Raw genomic sequence first — 18,295 nt, 5'->3', positions numbered from 1 at the left:
AGACATAAAAATGAAGGCAAAGTTCACAAAATGTTTTATTAAATAGGAAAAATTAGTAAAGTAATCTAAACCTTACAAATGACAATTGTATTTTATGCTACATCCAAAGTTAAACATTGAAGAAAGGTGTAGAGGACAGGTGTAGCTCCTCAGGTGAGCCAGGGCTTTATGCAGCCAGTGAAGACACTGTAGTTGGAGTGCCAGGCTCCGTGCTTGACCCCAGAGTACTGACACAACTCTACACCACCACGATCATCCAGGGTCTTCAGCCCAAAGCCATCCTCCTTGTAGTACTGATGAAAACAAATGCTACATGTGGTAGTACTGCTTAAAAACACTTACTAGGCCTATCTGTAATAGTATGGCTTGAATAACATGCCACGTGTTTAATACACAAATACAAGAATTATAACTTCAACAACTCACATCCTGGTTTCTCATGTCCACAATGTTCTCCTGACCATCGTAGAACCCGAAGTGACTGGAGACATGAAACAGATCACATCACAATACAAACTAAACAACGCTCACTGACACGAGCTGGCTGCCAACACTATGTAGCTTAACAACTCAAGCTAGCTAACCAACACTAGCTAAAGAAATAACAGCCAAATGCTAGCTATGTAGCTCACAAATGTTGGTCAGCAGATCAATGCCACTTGACTAACCCATGCTAGCTACCAACTAATGCTACCCAGCTAACTAACAAACAAACAAACCAATGCTAGCCAACTAACGAACAATAGCTAACCTGTAAAGTTAGCTATTAACTATAAACTGACTTCAGTCTTACTACATGTTTTACCAGTACTTTACAATTGAATGCTAAATTTGACAATTATGAATCTGTTACTTTGTTTATTATATCTGAGATAATTGTACAATTATTTTCGATATAATTTAACATCTGCTGATTGACCGGTCCAGTCTGCTGAGTGACAACTCCAGGCTATGGTTCAAGGTCAAAGGTCAGAGGTCAGACGGTTACCTGGACTGCCAAGGTGTGATGACATCATCGTCTGGTCCACCAATCAGCACAAGCTTCCTGATGCGGAGGAAGTTCTCCTTCCAGTCTGTCAATGAGGAGGAGAGAGAGATGAGCAGTGGTGGGAAATACGATGTTGGATAAAAGATATAGGATAAATGATACCTTCAGGTTTGACATTAAAAGTGGCATGCACTTTTCGTAGATTATGTTGAATAGTATCCCTTTCAAATTTTTTTTACTCTTCTTGTACCTTGTATCTTGTTGTTTTTTTTACCTTTAATTACTTTGTTACTTCCTCTATTAAATGTGTCAACTGCTTTTGCAGAGTAAATCAGAGTAAATTAAAGGGAAGTGTGATGCGTGCTTTACGTTGGGCCAGAGCGTGGTGACGTTCCGCGTTGATGAGGGGCAGGAAGCTGCTCCTCGCTAGGTAGCGTGCTCTGTGGTGAGGGTCTGAGTAGGAGAACGACTGGTTACAAACAGAACAGGTAGGGTTCTCAGTGGTGAGGGTCTGTGGAGGAGAACTTCTCCTTCCCAGACCCTTACCACTGAGAACCCTACCTGTTCTGTTTGTAACCAGACGTTCTCCTGGAGAACGTCTGGTTACATACAGAACAGGTAGGGTTCTCAGTGGTAAGGGCCTGAGGGAGGAGAACGTCTGGTTACATACAGAACAGGTAGGGTTCTCAGTGGTGAGGGTCTGGGGGAGGAGAACGTCTGGTTACATACAGAACAGGTAGGGTTCTCAGTGGTGAGGGTCTGGGTAAGGAGAACGTCCTGTTAGAATGAAAACAGCTAGCATTTCTCAAGGCGAAGGACTCGGGCAGGAGATAATTACCGTTCCAGTAGTCGCAGATGGAAATCTTCTGGCCAAAGTTGTTGTAACACACGTGGAAGACGTTCCTCTTCAAGCGCTCAGGGAACAGCCAGCGCAGGTAGTGGGTGTCTGGGGGCGGGGCCAAAACTACAATTTCAGTTTGTCTGTTGAACGCAACCAACCGCACCATTAGTCTGTTTGTCTGTTAAACCTAGCCACCGCCCAAAACAAACCACACTCAGTACAAAGTTTAAGAAACACTGGAAGAAAGTGTTGCACCACAGGTAAACAGGTGTTTACAGAGAGATGAAAACTGCTCAGTCTAGAGGTAGGTTTGATCATTTTTAGATGCTGTCATCCAGACACCAGGAGAATTACAATTGATGCTGAGAACAGACTAAGCTTCAGGTCATAGGTCAGAAATATATGGAATTTTGGATTGATTTACTGAATTTAATCATTGTTTCTGAATAGTATTTTCATTTATCTTATTATAATACAATGGGACCATCAAAAAGGCTTTGACAGAATTTTTTCTCAATTGATACTTCGATATGGCTTTGGAGGGTAGAATAGTACCTACAAAACTAGGATTAAAAACCTGAGAGTTCAACTTAGCAACAGGAATAAGGTCAATGTTAGTACGATTGTATTTTGTTATCTGCCATGGAGTGCCTCACAACACAAGTCAACGTGTTAAAACCACAAAACTGTTCCCACTACGGATATTGTGAGATGAGGTGGGTCTCTAGGTTGTGTTCATGTTGTTATCTACATGGTGTGGTGGTGTAAACAGACCTCCGTACTGGCCAGCCTGAGGGGAAGACAAGGAGATGAAGGAGTGGACGTTGTGGTGCGGAAGGGTGTAGAGCAAAGCCCGACATATCAGACCTCCTGGAGAGATGACAGACAGACAGACAGACAGACAGACAGACAGGCAACCACACGTACTTCGTAGGATTCCACGTCAAAGGTTTACTATTTGTGTATTGAGGAAAGGATGGCAGGAGATTTGAATTATTAAATAACGTGACTTTATATAGGTGTGTGCGTGTTTGCATGTATTCATTGTGCGTGCTTGCATGTATTCATTGTGTGTGTGTGTGTGTGTGTGTGTGTGTGTGTGTGTGTGTGTGTGTGTGTGTGTGTGTGTGTGTGTGTGTGTGTGTGTGTGTGTGTGTGTGTGTACCTTGAGAGAAGCAGAGCAGGTGTACCCCAGCAGGGGAGCGACTCATGATGGAGGTCAAGGCTCTGCCGAAGCCTCCAACCTGCTGCCACAGTGGATGCAGACTGGACAGGTAGTCATACAGGGCCAATGTCACCACCTCTGTACCAGGGTGGGCCTGGCACGCACACGCACACACACACACACACACACACACACACACACACACACACACACACTTAATCCATCGCGTTCAGCAACTGAATCTCGGCTCCATGTTGTACCAGACTGTGAGGAACAAATAATGACTACTGCTACTGCCTATAGGTAAACTATCTCTCAGTTCTGTGTGAAACAGATTCTATGGTTTCACTTCTTGATCCTGACCAGTTCCGACTAAATTATGTTGTCAGTTATCTGTCTTCAACGAATTCATGGTAACATTTAAGGATGAATATATAGGCCTAGTCTACATAACGAAAAAAAAGAAATATAAAAGCAGAAGTTTGAAGAAGATACAGTTTATGCTATAAAGAGAGCAGTGTAGCCTTCAGTGTAGTATTGTAAATGCTTTCGTTTTTGATAGTAATGGCCAGGGGACATATTTTACAACTGTTGCGGGTAGGCTACAACTTTTGACAAAATAATAGGTCAAGTGACATTATGATTAAAAAAACAAGGAACAAGATTACTGTTAACAAACAGACCAATGTGGTCCAAATCGCATTTTTTATTTTGCAATGATATTTACCTGTTTTATGAAGCGAGACAGCATTCTGAACTGCTTCGGTCCATCGAAGATACCGTGAACAATCACTACGGGCCTGTAGCCTTTTGACCTGCCAGACCCTAACACCACAACCCCCACCCCGACCAGCAGCATCATCATCACCATCATCACGAACACTCGCATCGTCGCAAACCACCCTGGTCGGTAAAGCTCCGGGCCGAGAAACCTCTGATCACTGAAGCTGATAAGAGGTTATCACTGAAGCTGAGGTTATCATGTGTCGATGCTGGAGAATGTAAGGAACTTAAATTAGTACACCGATAGTGTACTTCCCCCATGCTTGCCATCGTTACCGCAACCATGTATTCAGACTCAAATGTTGTTCTTACATGTATTGACAAAACATTTGCAATAATTCCGCTTATTAGCAACTTGTGTGTTTATTCCACATTCAACAGGCGACGGTGAGTTTGCCACTGTCGGCGAATTCCTACAGGGCTTCTCTTGTCTTGTCAGATGAGCCTCACGTTTGGTTGGTCTGATTGTAGAGCGGTGAAACCAGATGTCTATGGTGAAACAGGAACCATGGGTTGGGTGTATTCAGTTCACCCACCGACCACTAGAGGGCGCTGCGCGCTACTAGCTGCTCTTTCTACACGTGCTTTTAAGACGCGATTCCGTTTCCTCCTGTTCCGCTGCTGTGTACAAAAACAACATGGCAGTATATATTTTCCTTCTCTAGGACATAACTATTTAACATACAGAAGGTATTTACATTTCAGTTTTCAACGGTCTAACTAACCTCCAACCAAGTCAAATATATATTTGACCTCCTAGTTATTATGAATGCAGCGTTTGACTGTATCTTGGCCAACTTTAGATTCATTGGAGTACTTCATTACAGTTAATTCTGCCTCTTAGAGCCAACCCATTCTTGAATTATGTATCATATCAGGTCGATTAGTGTAACGTAGCTCTATGCAGATCAGACAATGTTTGGGGTAATTTCTGTAAAGTTGCACTCACGTTTGACTTTAGAAGAGGTAACGTGACGGGTCGAAAGAACACATTAACGTACACTTTTACATTGTATTGGTTGATTCGGTTTGTTGTACTGCCACGGACATACAGTTTAGGAGGTTCGTTTTGTCCCTACAATATAAAGCTTCATATCTAAGGCAGTTGAGCTAAAATACCCGATGTGTGCTCCAAAGATAACTAGTAACATTTGACTAGTAACTAGGGGAAATCTAGAAGTGGCTCACATATGAATGCATTTACACGAGACAATATGTTTTGTCCTACTTTCAGGTTCACACCCATTATTCATGTAGGACTCGTTTAACTGCCTTTATATCTTTGTTTCACCACTTTGTTTCACCTGGTTGAAACAACTTATATCCACTGGAAGACAGTTTGCTTCATCGTTTTCGCTTGTCGGATAATTCCGGTCTATCAATCTTCTTCTCTGGTCGTGTGTACACTTTGAGCTCAACCTTAATGAACAGATACTAGTTACAGGGTTTCACTACAGCTATACGTGTTATCCACACGAATGATCAGCTAGTGAATGTCTTATAGAGCCGTGTGTGTGAGGTGTACAGCTACAGAATACTTTATTGATCCCGGGGAGGAAAGTGTTTGTTACCGTTGCTCAGCTTAAGCAAGAAACATCAAAGTAAATAAAATGTTAAAAAAAAATAATGAAAACCACAGGAAATATAAGCACAAGGAATATAATTTTCTGATTATAGATAATGTAAGCATCTAACCAACGCATAATGTTATAAAATAAGCTTGGATATTACAATTAAAGTGTATATATAACGTAGGCTTACTAAAGTGAGTCAAGTTAAGTGAAGCAAGGAGTCACAGGTATATGACAGGTATGTGTTATATTGTAAACCCTGAACCTGTGCTTCTTATTATGTGTCCAGGCATCATGGCTAACCTGGACCAGTGGGTGAAGGACCGCCTCCATGACATCCTAGGTTTGAGTGACAAGCATGTGGCCCAATTCATGATCGGAACTGCCAAGAGGTCGTCTGGCCCAGAGGACTTTGTGTCCCGTCTCAAAAAGACAGGGACGATTGACATCGACCAGACCGTAACCTCTTTCGCTCATGAGCTCTATGACAAAGTAAGCACATTGTGAAGGAGTCAGGAATGATTTCATTGTAATATCAATAGGGCTTGTGATGGTTTGTGTGTATATATATATATGTTTATATAGATTTTTTGTTAGTGTTTGTAATGTTGTCATTTAGTATTGTTTGATCACAGTGTGAGAGAACTAGTACTCATGGATTTGAGCGGTGACACTTGGTTAATACTCAAGCTGAATGTGTCGGCGTACGTTTTGTTGAGTAACTTTTAATAAAAGCTACTTACTTTTAACAAAAGATCTACTATCAGATCGTTTGTGGTAGCGAGTCGGACAACAAACCAGGCCCTCCCTTAGGATCTCGGCGACTTTTAGCTCGTTTTCTGTAGTAGCTACCAGCTAGATAATTCTTTTTTTTATAGCTTTTTAATTATTAATTTTAACTTTAATGTGCCAATACACCACAAAAAATTCATTTTATATGAAAGCTTACTTGGCAATAACAGCGTAAAATAGAATATTCTATAAAACATGATAACATAAATTACATTTCTCAATATATAACTATATAAACTGTAACATGACTTAATATCTTGTTTGCAAGTTAAAGATAACATGATATAACGTGCCTTCATAGATACAAACATGTCTGGTGACATGTTTCACAAGTTGCAGTGTGAGAATATTTAGAAGTGTTGTTTGCATGACATGAAGTGTTGGTCTCCATGACCACGTCCTGCTGTCTCAGCTTCCCCGTAAGGTGGTGGTGGAGAAGCCAATCAGGGCACTGGAGCGGGAGGTCGTGGCCATGGAGAAGAAGAATAGGACGTACACGCTGCTGGAGGACAGCGACGGAGAGATAGACGTTCCCGCGGAGAAGGAGACTGGCAGGAAGAAGAAAAGCAAGGAGAAAGGAAGCAAGAGGAAGCACATCAGGCAGAAGAAGGAGGAGAGCGAGTCGTCCAGCGAGGAGGAAGCTCCTAAAAAGTTTGTTCCTCACATCTGTAGTTCAAAAATCCGATGCTAGGTGCATCATTCGTAAAATGTTGTGGGTTGTCTAAGTAAGTTAATATAATCATTGTTGTGAAACAGACTGAAGGCATTGACATTTCAGCCATACGCCTCCAGAGCCAATAGAACAGTGCGAGCTGATCGCGTGAGCAAGTGTGGGAGCTGCTTCAGAGTTCGATACCTCAGTGGGAGATTTTGGGGATGAAAGCTTTTCGGAGAATAGTGAACCAGATGTAATCAAATGATTCGAAAAATGACCGGATGTTGTGGGAAACGACAAGTTTATCGTTATTTTAATCTATTATTTAGTGCATAGGTTAATTCCGTGTGTGGGGCGAGCTTACCCTGATACATATCTTGGCAGAAATTTGTCATTGTTTCACCGTTTACAATTTCTGGTGCTGACTAGCAAATCCAGCAACGATTAGTCGAAAAAATCTTGAACATCCCGTAGAAAATGAGTAGTTTGGAATCATATCAATTGCCATGAGACTCCAGAGGCAGAAGGTTTATGTTCTTTGTTTTCTCTGGGTTTACCACCAGGAGTTCTGGACTCAAGGAGCAGAAGGCTAACCCGGAGGAGGAGGAGGAGGAGGAATGGGAGCGTGAGGAGAGAGAGCGGGTGCAGGACATCGAAGAGAGGGACGCGTTCGCTGAGAGAGTCAAACTCAAAGACAAAGATAAGACGCGGAACATCGCTGAGAGGACGGACAAAAAGGTTAGGAGGCTCCCGACCACTAACAACTCTACACACATAGGATGTAGGGTCAGCTGAACCACCAACCACCCTATCACACACAGGATGTGACAGGTGTACAGTTAACATACAACTTACCATACGCATACTGATGAGGCTTATTTTGGGACTCTTCTGTAAGAGTGATATTAAAACGGTATGATTGCCATGCTGGGACTGTTCTCTGATGGTGATGTTAGGACTGTTCTATGATGTTGATGTCAGGTACGAGAATGTTGCAACTGTTCTCTGACGGCGATGTTGTGTCTTCCTGTCCTCCAGGCTTATGAAGAGGCTCAGAAGAGACTGAAGATGGCCGAAGAAGACCAGAGGAAAATAGTGAGTCTGTCCTTCAGAAAGATCTGTGGACCTGGTCGGGTCAGACCTCTTACCAGGCTGGACCCTAACCCCCTCTCCGTCTCTTTCTCCCCCCCCAGCTCCCAGAGTTGAGGAAGCGCTCTCGCTGGGAGTACCTCAATAAGCGCGAGGCGGAGAAGCTGGAGGACCTGGAGGCGGAGATCGCCGACGAGGAGTACCTGTTCGCGTCGGACCAGATGACGGACCGCGAGCGCAAGGAGCTGGAGTACAAGCGCACCCTGAGGGACCTGGCCAAGGACTACAAGAAGGCCGGGGTCAAGGAGCAGCAGGAGAGGAAGAACAGATACTTCATGCCAGAGGAGAAGAGGAGCAAGGTGAGGAGGAGGAGGTGTTCCCGTGATCAAGTCTCTCTTGGCTCCTCCTTGGAATGACTCGTTCCTTAACCGCTTGCTCCTTTCTCTCTCTCTCTCTCTCTCCTTGCAGGAGGTGCCCCAGAGGGAGCTGGAGCTGGAGGAGATGCCCATGGAGGTGGGCGGGGAGCAGGGGAGATGGGAGGAGGAACGCCTCAAGACGGCCTGCCTCTCCTTCGGAGCCAAGCAGGAGCGGGAGCGCGGGATGAAGGAGGAAAGGGATCGGTATCAGCTGATCCTGGAGGAGGACGAGATGATCAACTTTGTCAGCAGCGCCGTCACCATGAAGGGCACCATGACTGAGAAGGTACCCGCCCGACGCCGGTTAACCCCAGCGCTAGACGGACCTTGTTGGAGCAGTAGCTGGCTTCAGTTGACCCCAGTAATTGACCCGAAGTATCGTCTCCCAGGAGGGCGAGGAGGCGGGCCTGTCGCAGGCGGAGATAAGGAAGGAGTCCATCCAGGAGGTGCGGCGATTGCTGCCGATATTCCCCTACCGGGAGGACCTGCTGGCAGCCATCGACCAGCACCAGATCCTGGTCATAGAGGGGGAGACGGGCTCCGGGAAGACCACACAGATCCCCCAGTATCTCATGGAGGCGGTGAGTCCTAGATCTTTTAGATTTACATTAAGGGCATTTGGCAGTCCTTTTTATCCAAAGCGACAGGTACCTTGTCTGCATACATTCATACTTGTTTTGACCAATCGTGCGGCTGAAGTTAGGATCTGTAAGCACTAAATAGGACATAATTCGTCAAATGTATAAAAGGTCATGTAAAGGTTTCCAATAAACGCCAAGAACGGCCGCTGTATAAACTGTATAAAATCCTCTCATGAATTTCGAAATTACGATATAAAAAACCAAGGCTTACCTCAGCCCCCTGCAGTTATCAGTTTCCAGCACAGTCTCTTGTGCCGTCTCCCCCCCAGAAGTTCTGCTAGTTCAGCAGTAGAACTGCCGGACCCGAGATGAGGGTTAGGTCCTCATACTGAGGTCTGTGGGCCGTCCCTGAGGGCTACACCAGAGCAGGAGTGAGGGTTAGGTCTAGGTCCTCATACTGAGGTCTGTGAACCGTCCCTCAGGGCTACACCAGAGCAGGGGGGAGGGCTAGGTCTAGGTCCTCATACTGAGGTCTGTGAACCGTCCCTCAGGGCTACACCAAAGGCGGTCTGAAGATCGGCTGCACTCAGCCCCGTAGGGTGGCCGCCATGTCTGTAGCCGCCAGGGTGGCCGAGGAGGTGGGAGCCAAGCTGGGAAACGAGGTGAGTGTGTTTGACTTCCTGTTTCCTGCGTGTGCGCCTTCCTGTGTCTTGTGTTTGACCTCCTGCCCCCTGTGTGTGACTTTGTGTTTCCTGTGCGTAACTTTGTTTATCCTGTGTGTGTGACTTCCTGTTGACTTTGCGTGACTTCCTCTGTGCCGTGCGTGACCTCATGTAGGTGGGCTACAGCATCCGGTTCGAGGACTGCACGTCCGAGCGCACGATCCTCAAGTACATGACGGACGGCATGCTGCTGAGAGAGTTCCTCACCGAGCCTGACCTGGCCACCTACAGGTAGTCCTCCAAACACTACAACTGCCACTGCTGCCAGTACTCACTAAGCTGGACCCGGCCAGGTACAGGTTATACTACCAGGACTACTACGCTACTAACCAGCTACAGGTATCGTCGGCAGTACTGAGTAGCTACAGGTACCAGTACTAACTAGCTGGAGTGACCAGGTTCTTCTCCCAGCTACAGCTACCAATAATAACTAGCTGGAGTGACCAGGTCATGCTTTTTGCTACAGCTACCAATACTAACTAGCTGTAATGACCAGGGTCCTCAACCAGCTAAAGATACCAGTACTAACTAGCTGGAGTGACCAGGTTCCTCTACCAGCTAGAGTTACCAGAACTAACCCATATATATTGTATGGCCTGGCTCTCGTAGTTCTCCCTAACAGAGCACGTTCTAAAAGTGTTAACCGTGTCCCCCCCCCCCAGCGTCGTCATCATCGACGAGGCCCACGAGCGGACCCTCCACACGGACATCTTGTTCGGCCTCATCAAGGACATCGCTCGTTTCCGTAGCGACCTGAAGGTGCTGGTGGCCAGTGCAACCTTGGACACCGAGCGCTTCTCCTGCTTCTTCGACGATGCGCCCGTCTTCCGCATCCCAGGGCGACGCTTCCCCGTCGACATCTTCTACACCAAGGTACCGATGCTCAAAGGTCCCTAGCCCTTAAGGTACCGACGCTCAAAGGTCCCTAGCCCTTAAGTTAGCAACACTCAAAGGTCCCTAGCCCTTAAGGTACTGACGCTCAAAGGTCCCTAGCCCTTAAGGTACCGACGCTCAAAGGTCCCTAGCCCTTAAGGTACCGACGCTCAAAGGTCCCTAGCCCTTAAGGTACCGACGCTCAAAGGTCCCTAGCCCTTAAGGTACCGACACTCAAAGGTCCCTAGCCCTTAAGGTACCGACGCTCAAAGGTCCCTAGCCCTTAAGGTACCGACGCTCAAAGGTCCCTAGCCCTTAAGGTACCGACACTCAAAGGTCCCTAGCCCTTAAGGTACCGACACTCAAAGGTCCCTAGCCCTTAAGGTACCGACGCTCAAAGGTCCCTAGCCCTTAAGGTACCGACGCTCAAAGGTCCCTAGCCCTTAAGGTACCGACGCTCAAAGGTCCCTAGCCCTTAAGTTAGCAACACTCAAAGGTCCCTAGCCCTTAAGGTACCGACGCTCAAAGGTCCCTAGCCCTTAAGGTACCGACGCTCAAAGGTCCCTAGCCCTTAAGGTACCGACGCTCAAAGGTCCCTAGCCCTTAAGGTACCGACGCTCAAAGGTCCCTAGCCCTTAAGGTACCGACGCTCAAAGGTCCCTAGCCCTTAAGGTACCGACACTCAAAGGTCCCTAGCCCTTAAGGTACCGACGCTCAAAGGTCCCTAGCCCTTAAGGTACCGACGCTCAAAGGTCCCTAGCCCTTAAGGTACCGACGCTCAAAGGTCCCTAGCCCTTAAGGTACCGACGCTCAAAGGTCCCTAGCCCTTAAGGGTGCAACGCTCAAAGGTCCCTAGCCCTTAAGGGTGCAACACTTAAATGTCCCTAGCCCTTAAGGGTGCAACACTCAAGGATCCCTAGCCCTTAAGGTACCAACACTCAAAGGTCACTAGCCCATAAGGTACAGACACTCAAAGGTTAATAGACTTTTAGGTACCAACAATCAGCCCAGTTAGACATTAAGGTACGGTGCGTCATCAAAGTCCCTCAAAGGTTCTGGGTTCGAGCTCCAATGTCTGCAGCCGACCTGCGGACTCCCTAGCAGGGTGTCCTCCGCGCTACCTGCTCCTGCACACAGGGCGAGTGAGTAGCTGTGGGTGTGGTTGTGTGCTCCAGGCTCCCGAGGCGGACTACCTGGAGGCCTGCGTGGTGTCGGTGCTCCAGATCCACGTCACCCAGCCCATCGGGGACGTCCTCGTCTTCCTCACCGGACAGGTACTGCTGCATCATGGGATATGAGTCAGGTACCGCTGCATCATGGGATACGAGGACGAACTACTTTCTTTCACCACCTCCAGTCCTCTCTACATTAAGAGTGCGCGTGTCTATACGTTATTATAGGAGGAGATCGAGGCATGCTGTGAGATGCTCCAGGAGCGCTGTAGGAGGCTGGGCTCCAAGATCTCGGAGCTGCTGGTGCTCCCCATCTACGCCAACCTGCCCTCCGACATGCAGGCCAAGATCTTCAACCCCACCCCCCCCGGGGCGCGCAAGGTCAGACCCCCCCCCCCCCAGGGCCTCATCGGGTGACGGCCGGCCTCCCTCTGGGATGTGACGTCATGGTTGTGTAGGATGTGATGCGATGTATAGATTATCTTCGGGATGTGATGTCATCGTTGTGTGGGATGTGGTCTGTTGTATATCTGCTCTTTTGGATGTGATGTCGTGGTCGTGCAGGATGCGATGTATAGTTTCTCTCCGGGATGTGATGTCACAGTCGTGCAGGATGCAATGTATAGTTTCTCTCCGGGATGTGATGTCATAGTCGTGCAGGATGTGATGTATAGTTTCTCTCCGGGATGTGATGTCGTAGTCGTGCAGGATGCGATGTATAGTTTCTCTCCGGGATGTGATGTCACAGTCGTGCAGGATGCGATGTATAGTTTCTCTCCGGGATGTGATGTCATAGTCGTGCAGGATGTGATGTAGGGTTTCTCTCCGGGATGTGATGTCCCAGTCGTGTGGGCGGTAATGGGATGCATAGTTTCTCTCTGGGCTGTGATGACCAGGTGGTGGTGGCCACGAACATCGCCGAGACGTCGCTGACCATCGACGGCATCATCTACGTCATCGACCCGGGTTTCTGCAAGCAGAAGAGCTACAACGCCCGCACCGGCATGGAGTCGCTCATCGTCACCCCCTGCTCACGGGTGATTACACACTCATCACCACTTTCAGGGCTCCCCGCAGAAAGCTCGTTAGTTAAGGGGGTGAGGTACGCCCACAGACGGGTGACGGCGACAGTGAATTAATTTGTCTAATTCCAAATATACAAATATTAAAAAAGAGATAAACCACACAATTGGGTGGAGTAGCAGAAAGTACAGTACAGTACAGTTCATTATTTGCATTTTCCCTCTTTTCCGGGAACGAGTTAATGCTGCAGACATTTGTTTTCACGCCCGGCTGAGGTATGTCCTTCCTTATACTAGTGACTAGACAATTTCCAAGACGCCTTTTAAATCTCGCCTTGTCGCGCTTCCTGCTGTGTTTTGGTTGGCAGGCCTCGGCCAATCAGCGGGCGGGCCGTGCGGGCAGAGTGGCGGCTGGAAAGTGTTTCCGTTTGTACACGGCCTGGGCCTTCAAACACGAGATGGAGGAGTCGACGGTGCCGGAGATCCAGAGAACCAACCTGGGAAACGTAGTCCTGCTGCTCAAGAGTCTAGGTTAGACCTCGTATAACACATTCCTGCTGCTCAAGAGTCTAGGTTGGACCTCGTATAACACAGTCCTGCTGCTCAAGAGTCTAGGTTAGACCTCGTATAACACAGTCCTGCTGCTCAAGAGTCTAGGTTAGACCTCGTATAACACAGTCCTGCTGCTCAAGAGTCTAGGTTAGACCTCGTATAACACAGTCCTGCTGCTCAAGAGTCTAGGTTAGACCTCGTATAACACAGTCCTGCTGCTCAAGAGTCTAGGTTAGACCTCGTTTAACACAGTCCTGCTGCTCAAGAGTCTGAGAGTTAATGTTGTAGTCTTCTTTTCCTGCGGGTCTTTAGGGGAGGTGTCACGTTAAAATTGTACCGGCCTACGTCATCGTTTGTTTACATCCTGACAACCTGACAACCTGCCCGGCAACAGACGACGCGATGCAGAAAACATGTTTCCAAACGACGAAATAACATAATACAGATAGTGGATCGCTATCTGTATTATGATAGATAGCGATAACACTTGTTTTTACTTTATATTTGTATTGTATTTAATTGTTTAATCGAAACAATAAAAAAAATTGCCCGCAAAACGGGCGATCGCGTCAAATGACGCGTCAAATCACGTAGGAAGGTTCTGAACATTCTAGACTATGAAACCTGCTTAAAACACTCAGTTTACTAGCTAAATTCGATTAAACAATTCAATACAATACAAATATAAAATAAAAACAAGTTTTATCTAGCGATCCGTTATCTGTATTATGTTTCAAGAACCCTCCTACGTCATTTGACGCGATCGCCCGTTTCGCGGGCAAAACATTTGTCATTTGACGCGATCGCCCGTTTCGCGGGCACATTTCTTTATTGTTTCGATTAAACAATTAAATACAATACAAATATAAAGTAAAAACAAGTGTTATCACTATCTATCATAATACAGATAGCGATCCGCTATCTGTATTATGTTATTTCGTCGTTTGGAAACATGTTTTCTGCATCGCGTCGTCTGTTGCCGGGCAGGTTGTCAGGATGTAAACAAACGATGACGTAGGCCGGTAAAATTTTCGCCCCCTGTACAATTTTAACGTGACAGAGGCATGAAGCTGTCTCTATTGGTCCAGAGGATTCTCTCCTACGTTTCCATTGGTCCAGAGGAGACTCATGTATTGTTCTGTCCTACAGGCATCAATGACCTCATCCATTTTGACTTCATGGACCCTCCGCCCCATGAGACGCTGGTCCTGGCCCTGGAGCAGCTCTACGCCCTGGGCGCCCTCAACCACCTGGGGGAACTCACCAAGGTACACCTGGCTGACAACGCCTGGCTAGGTACACCTGGTTAGGAACACCTGGCTAGGCTACACCTGGTTAGGAACACCTGGCTAGGCTACACCTGGCTAGGCTACACCTGGCTAGCAGCTACACCTGGCTAGCGGCTATACCTGGCTAGCGGCTATACCTGGCTAGGCTACACCTGGCTAGGCTACACCTGGCTAGCAGCTACACCTGGCTTGCGGCTACACCTGGCTAGCGGCTATACCTGGCTAGGCTACACCTGGCTAGCGGCTATACCTGGCTAGGCTACACCTGGCTAGGGGCTACACCTGGCTAGGGGCTACACCTGGCTAGGGGCTACACCTGGCTAGGGGCTACACCTGGCTCGCGGCTACACCTGGCTATGCTACACCTGGCTAGCGGCTACACCTGGCTAGGCTACACCTGGCTAGCGGCTATACCTGGCTTGGCTACACCTGGCTAGCGGCTATACCTGGCTAGGCTACACCTGGCTAGGCTACACCTGGCTAGCGGCTATACCTGGCTAGGCTACACCTGGCTAGCGGCTATACCTGTCTAGATTAGACCTGACAGTGCTGCATCTGGCTAAGCTATACCTGAAGAGAAACCAGCTATACCTTGGTAGCCGATGCACCTGACTAGCAGCCAGCGACACACAGTACCAGCTTCAGCTGGCTAGCGGCTGCACCTAGTACCAGCTACACCTTGTTAGCAGCTGCACCTAGCTAGTGCCTGTATTTGTTCACCTTATCTGAGTAACCGGTTCTGTGTTGCAGCTCGGCCGCAGAATGGCTGAACTCCCTGTGGACCCCATGCTGAGCAAGATGATTCTAGCCTCTGAGCAGTAAGACACACACACATGCGCACTCACTCTCTCACTCTCTCACTCTCTCACTCTCTCACTCACTCACTCACTCTCTCTCACTCACTCACTCACTCACTCACTCACTCACTCACTCACTCACTCACTCACTCACTCACTCACTCACTCACTAAACAACACGGTACAAACCAATTCACCCCAACACAAACTCAACCACGCGTAACATCCAAGTAGCTGTAGGATAGACTAGCTATCAGATTGAAGGTTCAGATTCAAGACAATGGCTCTGGCCTACCAGGCGGTCAATGGAACTGCCCCTGCCTACCACCAAGCGTTAGTCAGATCGCACACCCCAGCTCGAGTGCGCCGCTCAACTACCTCAGCTAGACGCCTGGTACCGCAAACGCCTGGTACCGCAAACGGCCAGAGCAAAGCAAAGGTCACACAACAAAGTCACGACTCTTCTCTGTTTTGGCATCGCAACGGTTGAGCGAGCTCTCTGCCGCTGTCGGGAAGGCAGAGTCGCTCACCAGCTTCCGCAAGACACTCAAGACCCACTGGTTCTAACAAAGACCAAAAAATTTGATCATATTACACCAATTCTGAAATCGTTACATTGGCTTCCTGTAGGTCAGAGAATTGATTTTAAAATCATGTTGCTAACCTATAAATCCCTACATGGTTTAGGCCCAAAATATTTAGCTGATATGCTTCCACTACATCAGCCTTCTAGACCACTAAGAAGCTCTGAGACCAATCTGTTAATTATCCCCAGAGTAAACACAAAACATGGGAAAGCAGGATTTAGTGACTACGCAACAAATATTTTAATGCTAAAATGCCTTTTTAACTTTCTATTTTACCCATTTCTTTGCATATGTTTTTCTTTTACTTATCTATTATTTTATTTAATTGTATGACAATGTTTATATGTGAAGCACTTTGAGTCTGCCTTGTGTATGAAAAGTGCTATATAAATAAAGTTGCCTTGCCTACATACTTATCGTGTGTTTTTACGTCCTCGCACTTAAAAATAGTACTTAGCATCGGCTAGCATCTTATCCTACCTATCGTTGTTGAACACGGGGAATGGGTTAACCTTGCAATTATAAGTGCCCGTCACTTGTTTCTAAGAACATCCATACTGTACCGACAGCGATATATTGTTGTTTTCTTTTGACACAAACCACTACATATTGTAAGTCTCTTTGGATAAAAGCGCCGGCTAAATGCCCTCGATGTTAATAAAGGGCTCGCTGTTCCCCTCTCCAGGTACAAGTGTTCGGAGGAGGTGCTGACCATCGCCGCCATGCTCTCGGTGAACAACTCCATCTTTTACCGACCCAAAGACAAGGTGGTCCACGCCGACAACGCCAGGATGAACTTTGTGGTGCCTGGAGGTGACCACCTGGTGCTGCTCAATGTCTACACCCAGGTGAGGGTCGCCTATAAGGAAAGCCCACGGTTACTGACTCACCGCTTCTGTCTGTCTTAATGACCGTTCCAGCTGAAGGTCTCACTGTCTTTCTTATGGACTGTATCTTGTTTTAAGTTGACGGAGAGGTTATACTGTATCTCGCAGAATGTATATTTCAGTCTTCTTCTTACTGACTGTATCTTACCGACTGTATCATTCTGACTATATCTCACTGCCTTACCGACTGCATCATTCCGACTGTATCTCACTGTCTTACCGACTGTATCATATTACCGACTATCATTCTGACTGTATCTCACTGTCTTACCGACTGTATCATACCGACTGTACCATTCCGACTGTATCTTACTGCCTTACCGACTGTATCATACCGACTGTATCATTCTGACTGTATCTCGCTGTATTATCGACTGTATCATACCAACTGTATCATTCCGACTGTATCTCACTGTCTGACCGACTGTATCTCACTGTCTTACCGACTGTATCATACCGACTGTATCTCATTGTCTTACCGACTGTATCATACCGACTGTATCATTCCGACTGTATCTCACTGCCTTACCGACCATCATTCCGACTGTATCTCACTGCCTTACCGACTGTATCATACCGACTGTATCATTCCGACTGTATCTCACTGCCTTACCGACCATCATTCCGACTGTATCTCACTGCCTTCCGACTGTATCATACCGACTGTATCATTCCGACTGTATCTCACTGCCTTACCGACTGCATCACGCCGACTGTACTTCCCGGTATCCTACTGCCTGTAACCTGCCGACTGTTGCAGTGGATAGAGAGCGGCTACTCCACCCAGTGGTGCTATGAGAACTTCATCCAGTTCCGGTCGATGAAGCGTGCGCGAGACGTGCGCGACCAGCTGGAGGGGCTGATGGAGCGCATCGAGGTGGAGGTGGTCAGCTGCCAGGGGGAACCCATGCCCATACGCAAGGTCAGGACCCCCACGTTACCGTCCCCCGTGGTCCGCAGTCCACCTGTCGGCATCTCAGAGCAGGGATGACCTGACCCCTATCTGCTCATTGAAGCCATTAGATGAAACGCTTTCTGTAAGACCCTTTGGATCAATAGTAATAACAGGAGGATTCAAACAACAGAGGAACACGTCTCCTGCCCAGAGTTTAATTTGAAGCAAACGGTGCTCGGTTGGTTTGTTATTCTGAACCAAACCCGTCATTTGATCCACACCCTCCGTTTCAGATTACACTGAACACCTCCAGTCAGGACCCTCCGTATCTAGAAGGCCCATTTAAACACGGCACTATCAGAGGGTGTTTGTGAACGCTCCACTGAACCACTTAAGATAACAGAGGGCTTTGTTTCTCTGCAGGGAAACGCCTTGAGTTAGGAGTTAAGGCCTTGTTGGAAGAGATGGGACAATATAGGTTGTGGTAGGTGGTAGGATGTCATAGGCAGCGGAAGGACGTTCAAGGAAGAGGTAGGATGTTATAGGACGATTTAGCGAGAGCTCGGGTGTTATTGTAAGAGGAAGGATGTTATAGGAAATTTAAGGAAGAGGTGGGAA

General features: G+C 47.4%; 2 protein-coding genes across 2 annotated transcripts in view; one reads left to right on the top strand and one right to left on the bottom strand.

Annotated features, from left to right (window-relative positions):
* Positions 1 to 11: 11 nt before the first annotated feature.
* LOC115553640 (lysosomal thioesterase PPT2) lies at positions 12 to 4,018 on the bottom strand. The gene is made up of 8 exons (XM_030370071.1): positions 3,722 to 4,018; positions 2,995 to 3,148; positions 2,604 to 2,699; positions 1,827 to 1,934; positions 1,358 to 1,441; positions 989 to 1,073; positions 427 to 481; positions 12 to 293 (listed from the first exon to the last, which is right to left on the bottom strand). The coding sequence occupies exons 1-8, from the start codon at positions 3,881 to 3,883 to the stop codon at positions 150 to 152; spliced, it is 888 nt and encodes a 295-aa protein (XP_030225931.1). The 5' UTR covers positions 3,884 to 4,018; the 3' UTR covers positions 12 to 149.
* Positions 4,019 to 4,339: 321 nt separating this feature from the next.
* Positions 4,340 to 18,295, top strand: part of dhx16 (DEAH (Asp-Glu-Ala-His) box polypeptide 16) — a 15,732-nt gene continuing 1,776 nt past the window's right edge. The window contains exons 1-19 of the mRNA XM_030370067.1: positions 4,340 to 4,467; positions 5,638 to 5,840; positions 6,553 to 6,791; positions 7,359 to 7,533; positions 7,834 to 7,890; positions 7,989 to 8,243; positions 8,353 to 8,586; positions 8,690 to 8,881; positions 9,433 to 9,543; positions 9,719 to 9,834; positions 10,266 to 10,476; positions 11,652 to 11,750; positions 11,877 to 12,029; positions 12,545 to 12,685; positions 13,039 to 13,201; positions 14,372 to 14,490; positions 15,262 to 15,329; positions 16,581 to 16,743; positions 17,543 to 17,704. Coding sequence (XP_030225927.1) covers positions 5,643 to 5,840; positions 6,553 to 6,791; positions 7,359 to 7,533; positions 7,834 to 7,890; positions 7,989 to 8,243; positions 8,353 to 8,586; positions 8,690 to 8,881; positions 9,433 to 9,543; positions 9,719 to 9,834; positions 10,266 to 10,476; positions 11,652 to 11,750; positions 11,877 to 12,029; positions 12,545 to 12,685; positions 13,039 to 13,201; positions 14,372 to 14,490; positions 15,262 to 15,329; positions 16,581 to 16,743; positions 17,543 to 17,704 — 2,856 coding nt within the window. The 5' untranslated portion in view covers positions 4,340 to 4,467; positions 5,638 to 5,642. The remainder of the gene's footprint in view (positions 4,468 to 5,637; positions 5,841 to 6,552; positions 6,792 to 7,358; positions 7,534 to 7,833; positions 7,891 to 7,988; positions 8,244 to 8,352; positions 8,587 to 8,689; positions 8,882 to 9,432; positions 9,544 to 9,718; positions 9,835 to 10,265; positions 10,477 to 11,651; positions 11,751 to 11,876; positions 12,030 to 12,544; positions 12,686 to 13,038; positions 13,202 to 14,371; positions 14,491 to 15,261; positions 15,330 to 16,580; positions 16,744 to 17,542; positions 17,705 to 18,295) is intronic.

This window comes from Gadus morhua, chromosome 11 (genome assembly GCF_902167405.1).
Source record: "Gadus morhua chromosome 11, gadMor3.0, whole genome shotgun sequence".
Lineage (NCBI taxonomy): Eukaryota > Metazoa > Chordata > Actinopteri > Gadiformes > Gadidae > Gadus > Gadus morhua.
The sequence above is the reverse complement of the archived record's forward strand: the minus strand, read 5'-3'. Positions and strand labels throughout refer to the sequence as shown.

Excerpts from the sequence above, each read along its gene's own strand:
- LOC115553640 (XM_030370071.1), bottom strand. The coding sequence starts at position 3,883 with ATGCGAGTGTTCGTGATGATGGTGATGATGATGCTGCTGGTCGGGGTG. Across the intron at positions 3,149-3,721 it reads TGTCTCGCTTCATAAAACAG|GCCCACCCTGGTACAGAGGT; the intron begins GTAAATATCATT and ends TGTGCGTGCCAG. Across the intron at positions 1,074-1,357 it reads TCACCACGCTCTGGCCCAAC|ACTGGAAGGAGAACTTCCTC; the intron begins GTAAAGCACGCA and ends CCTCATTGACAG.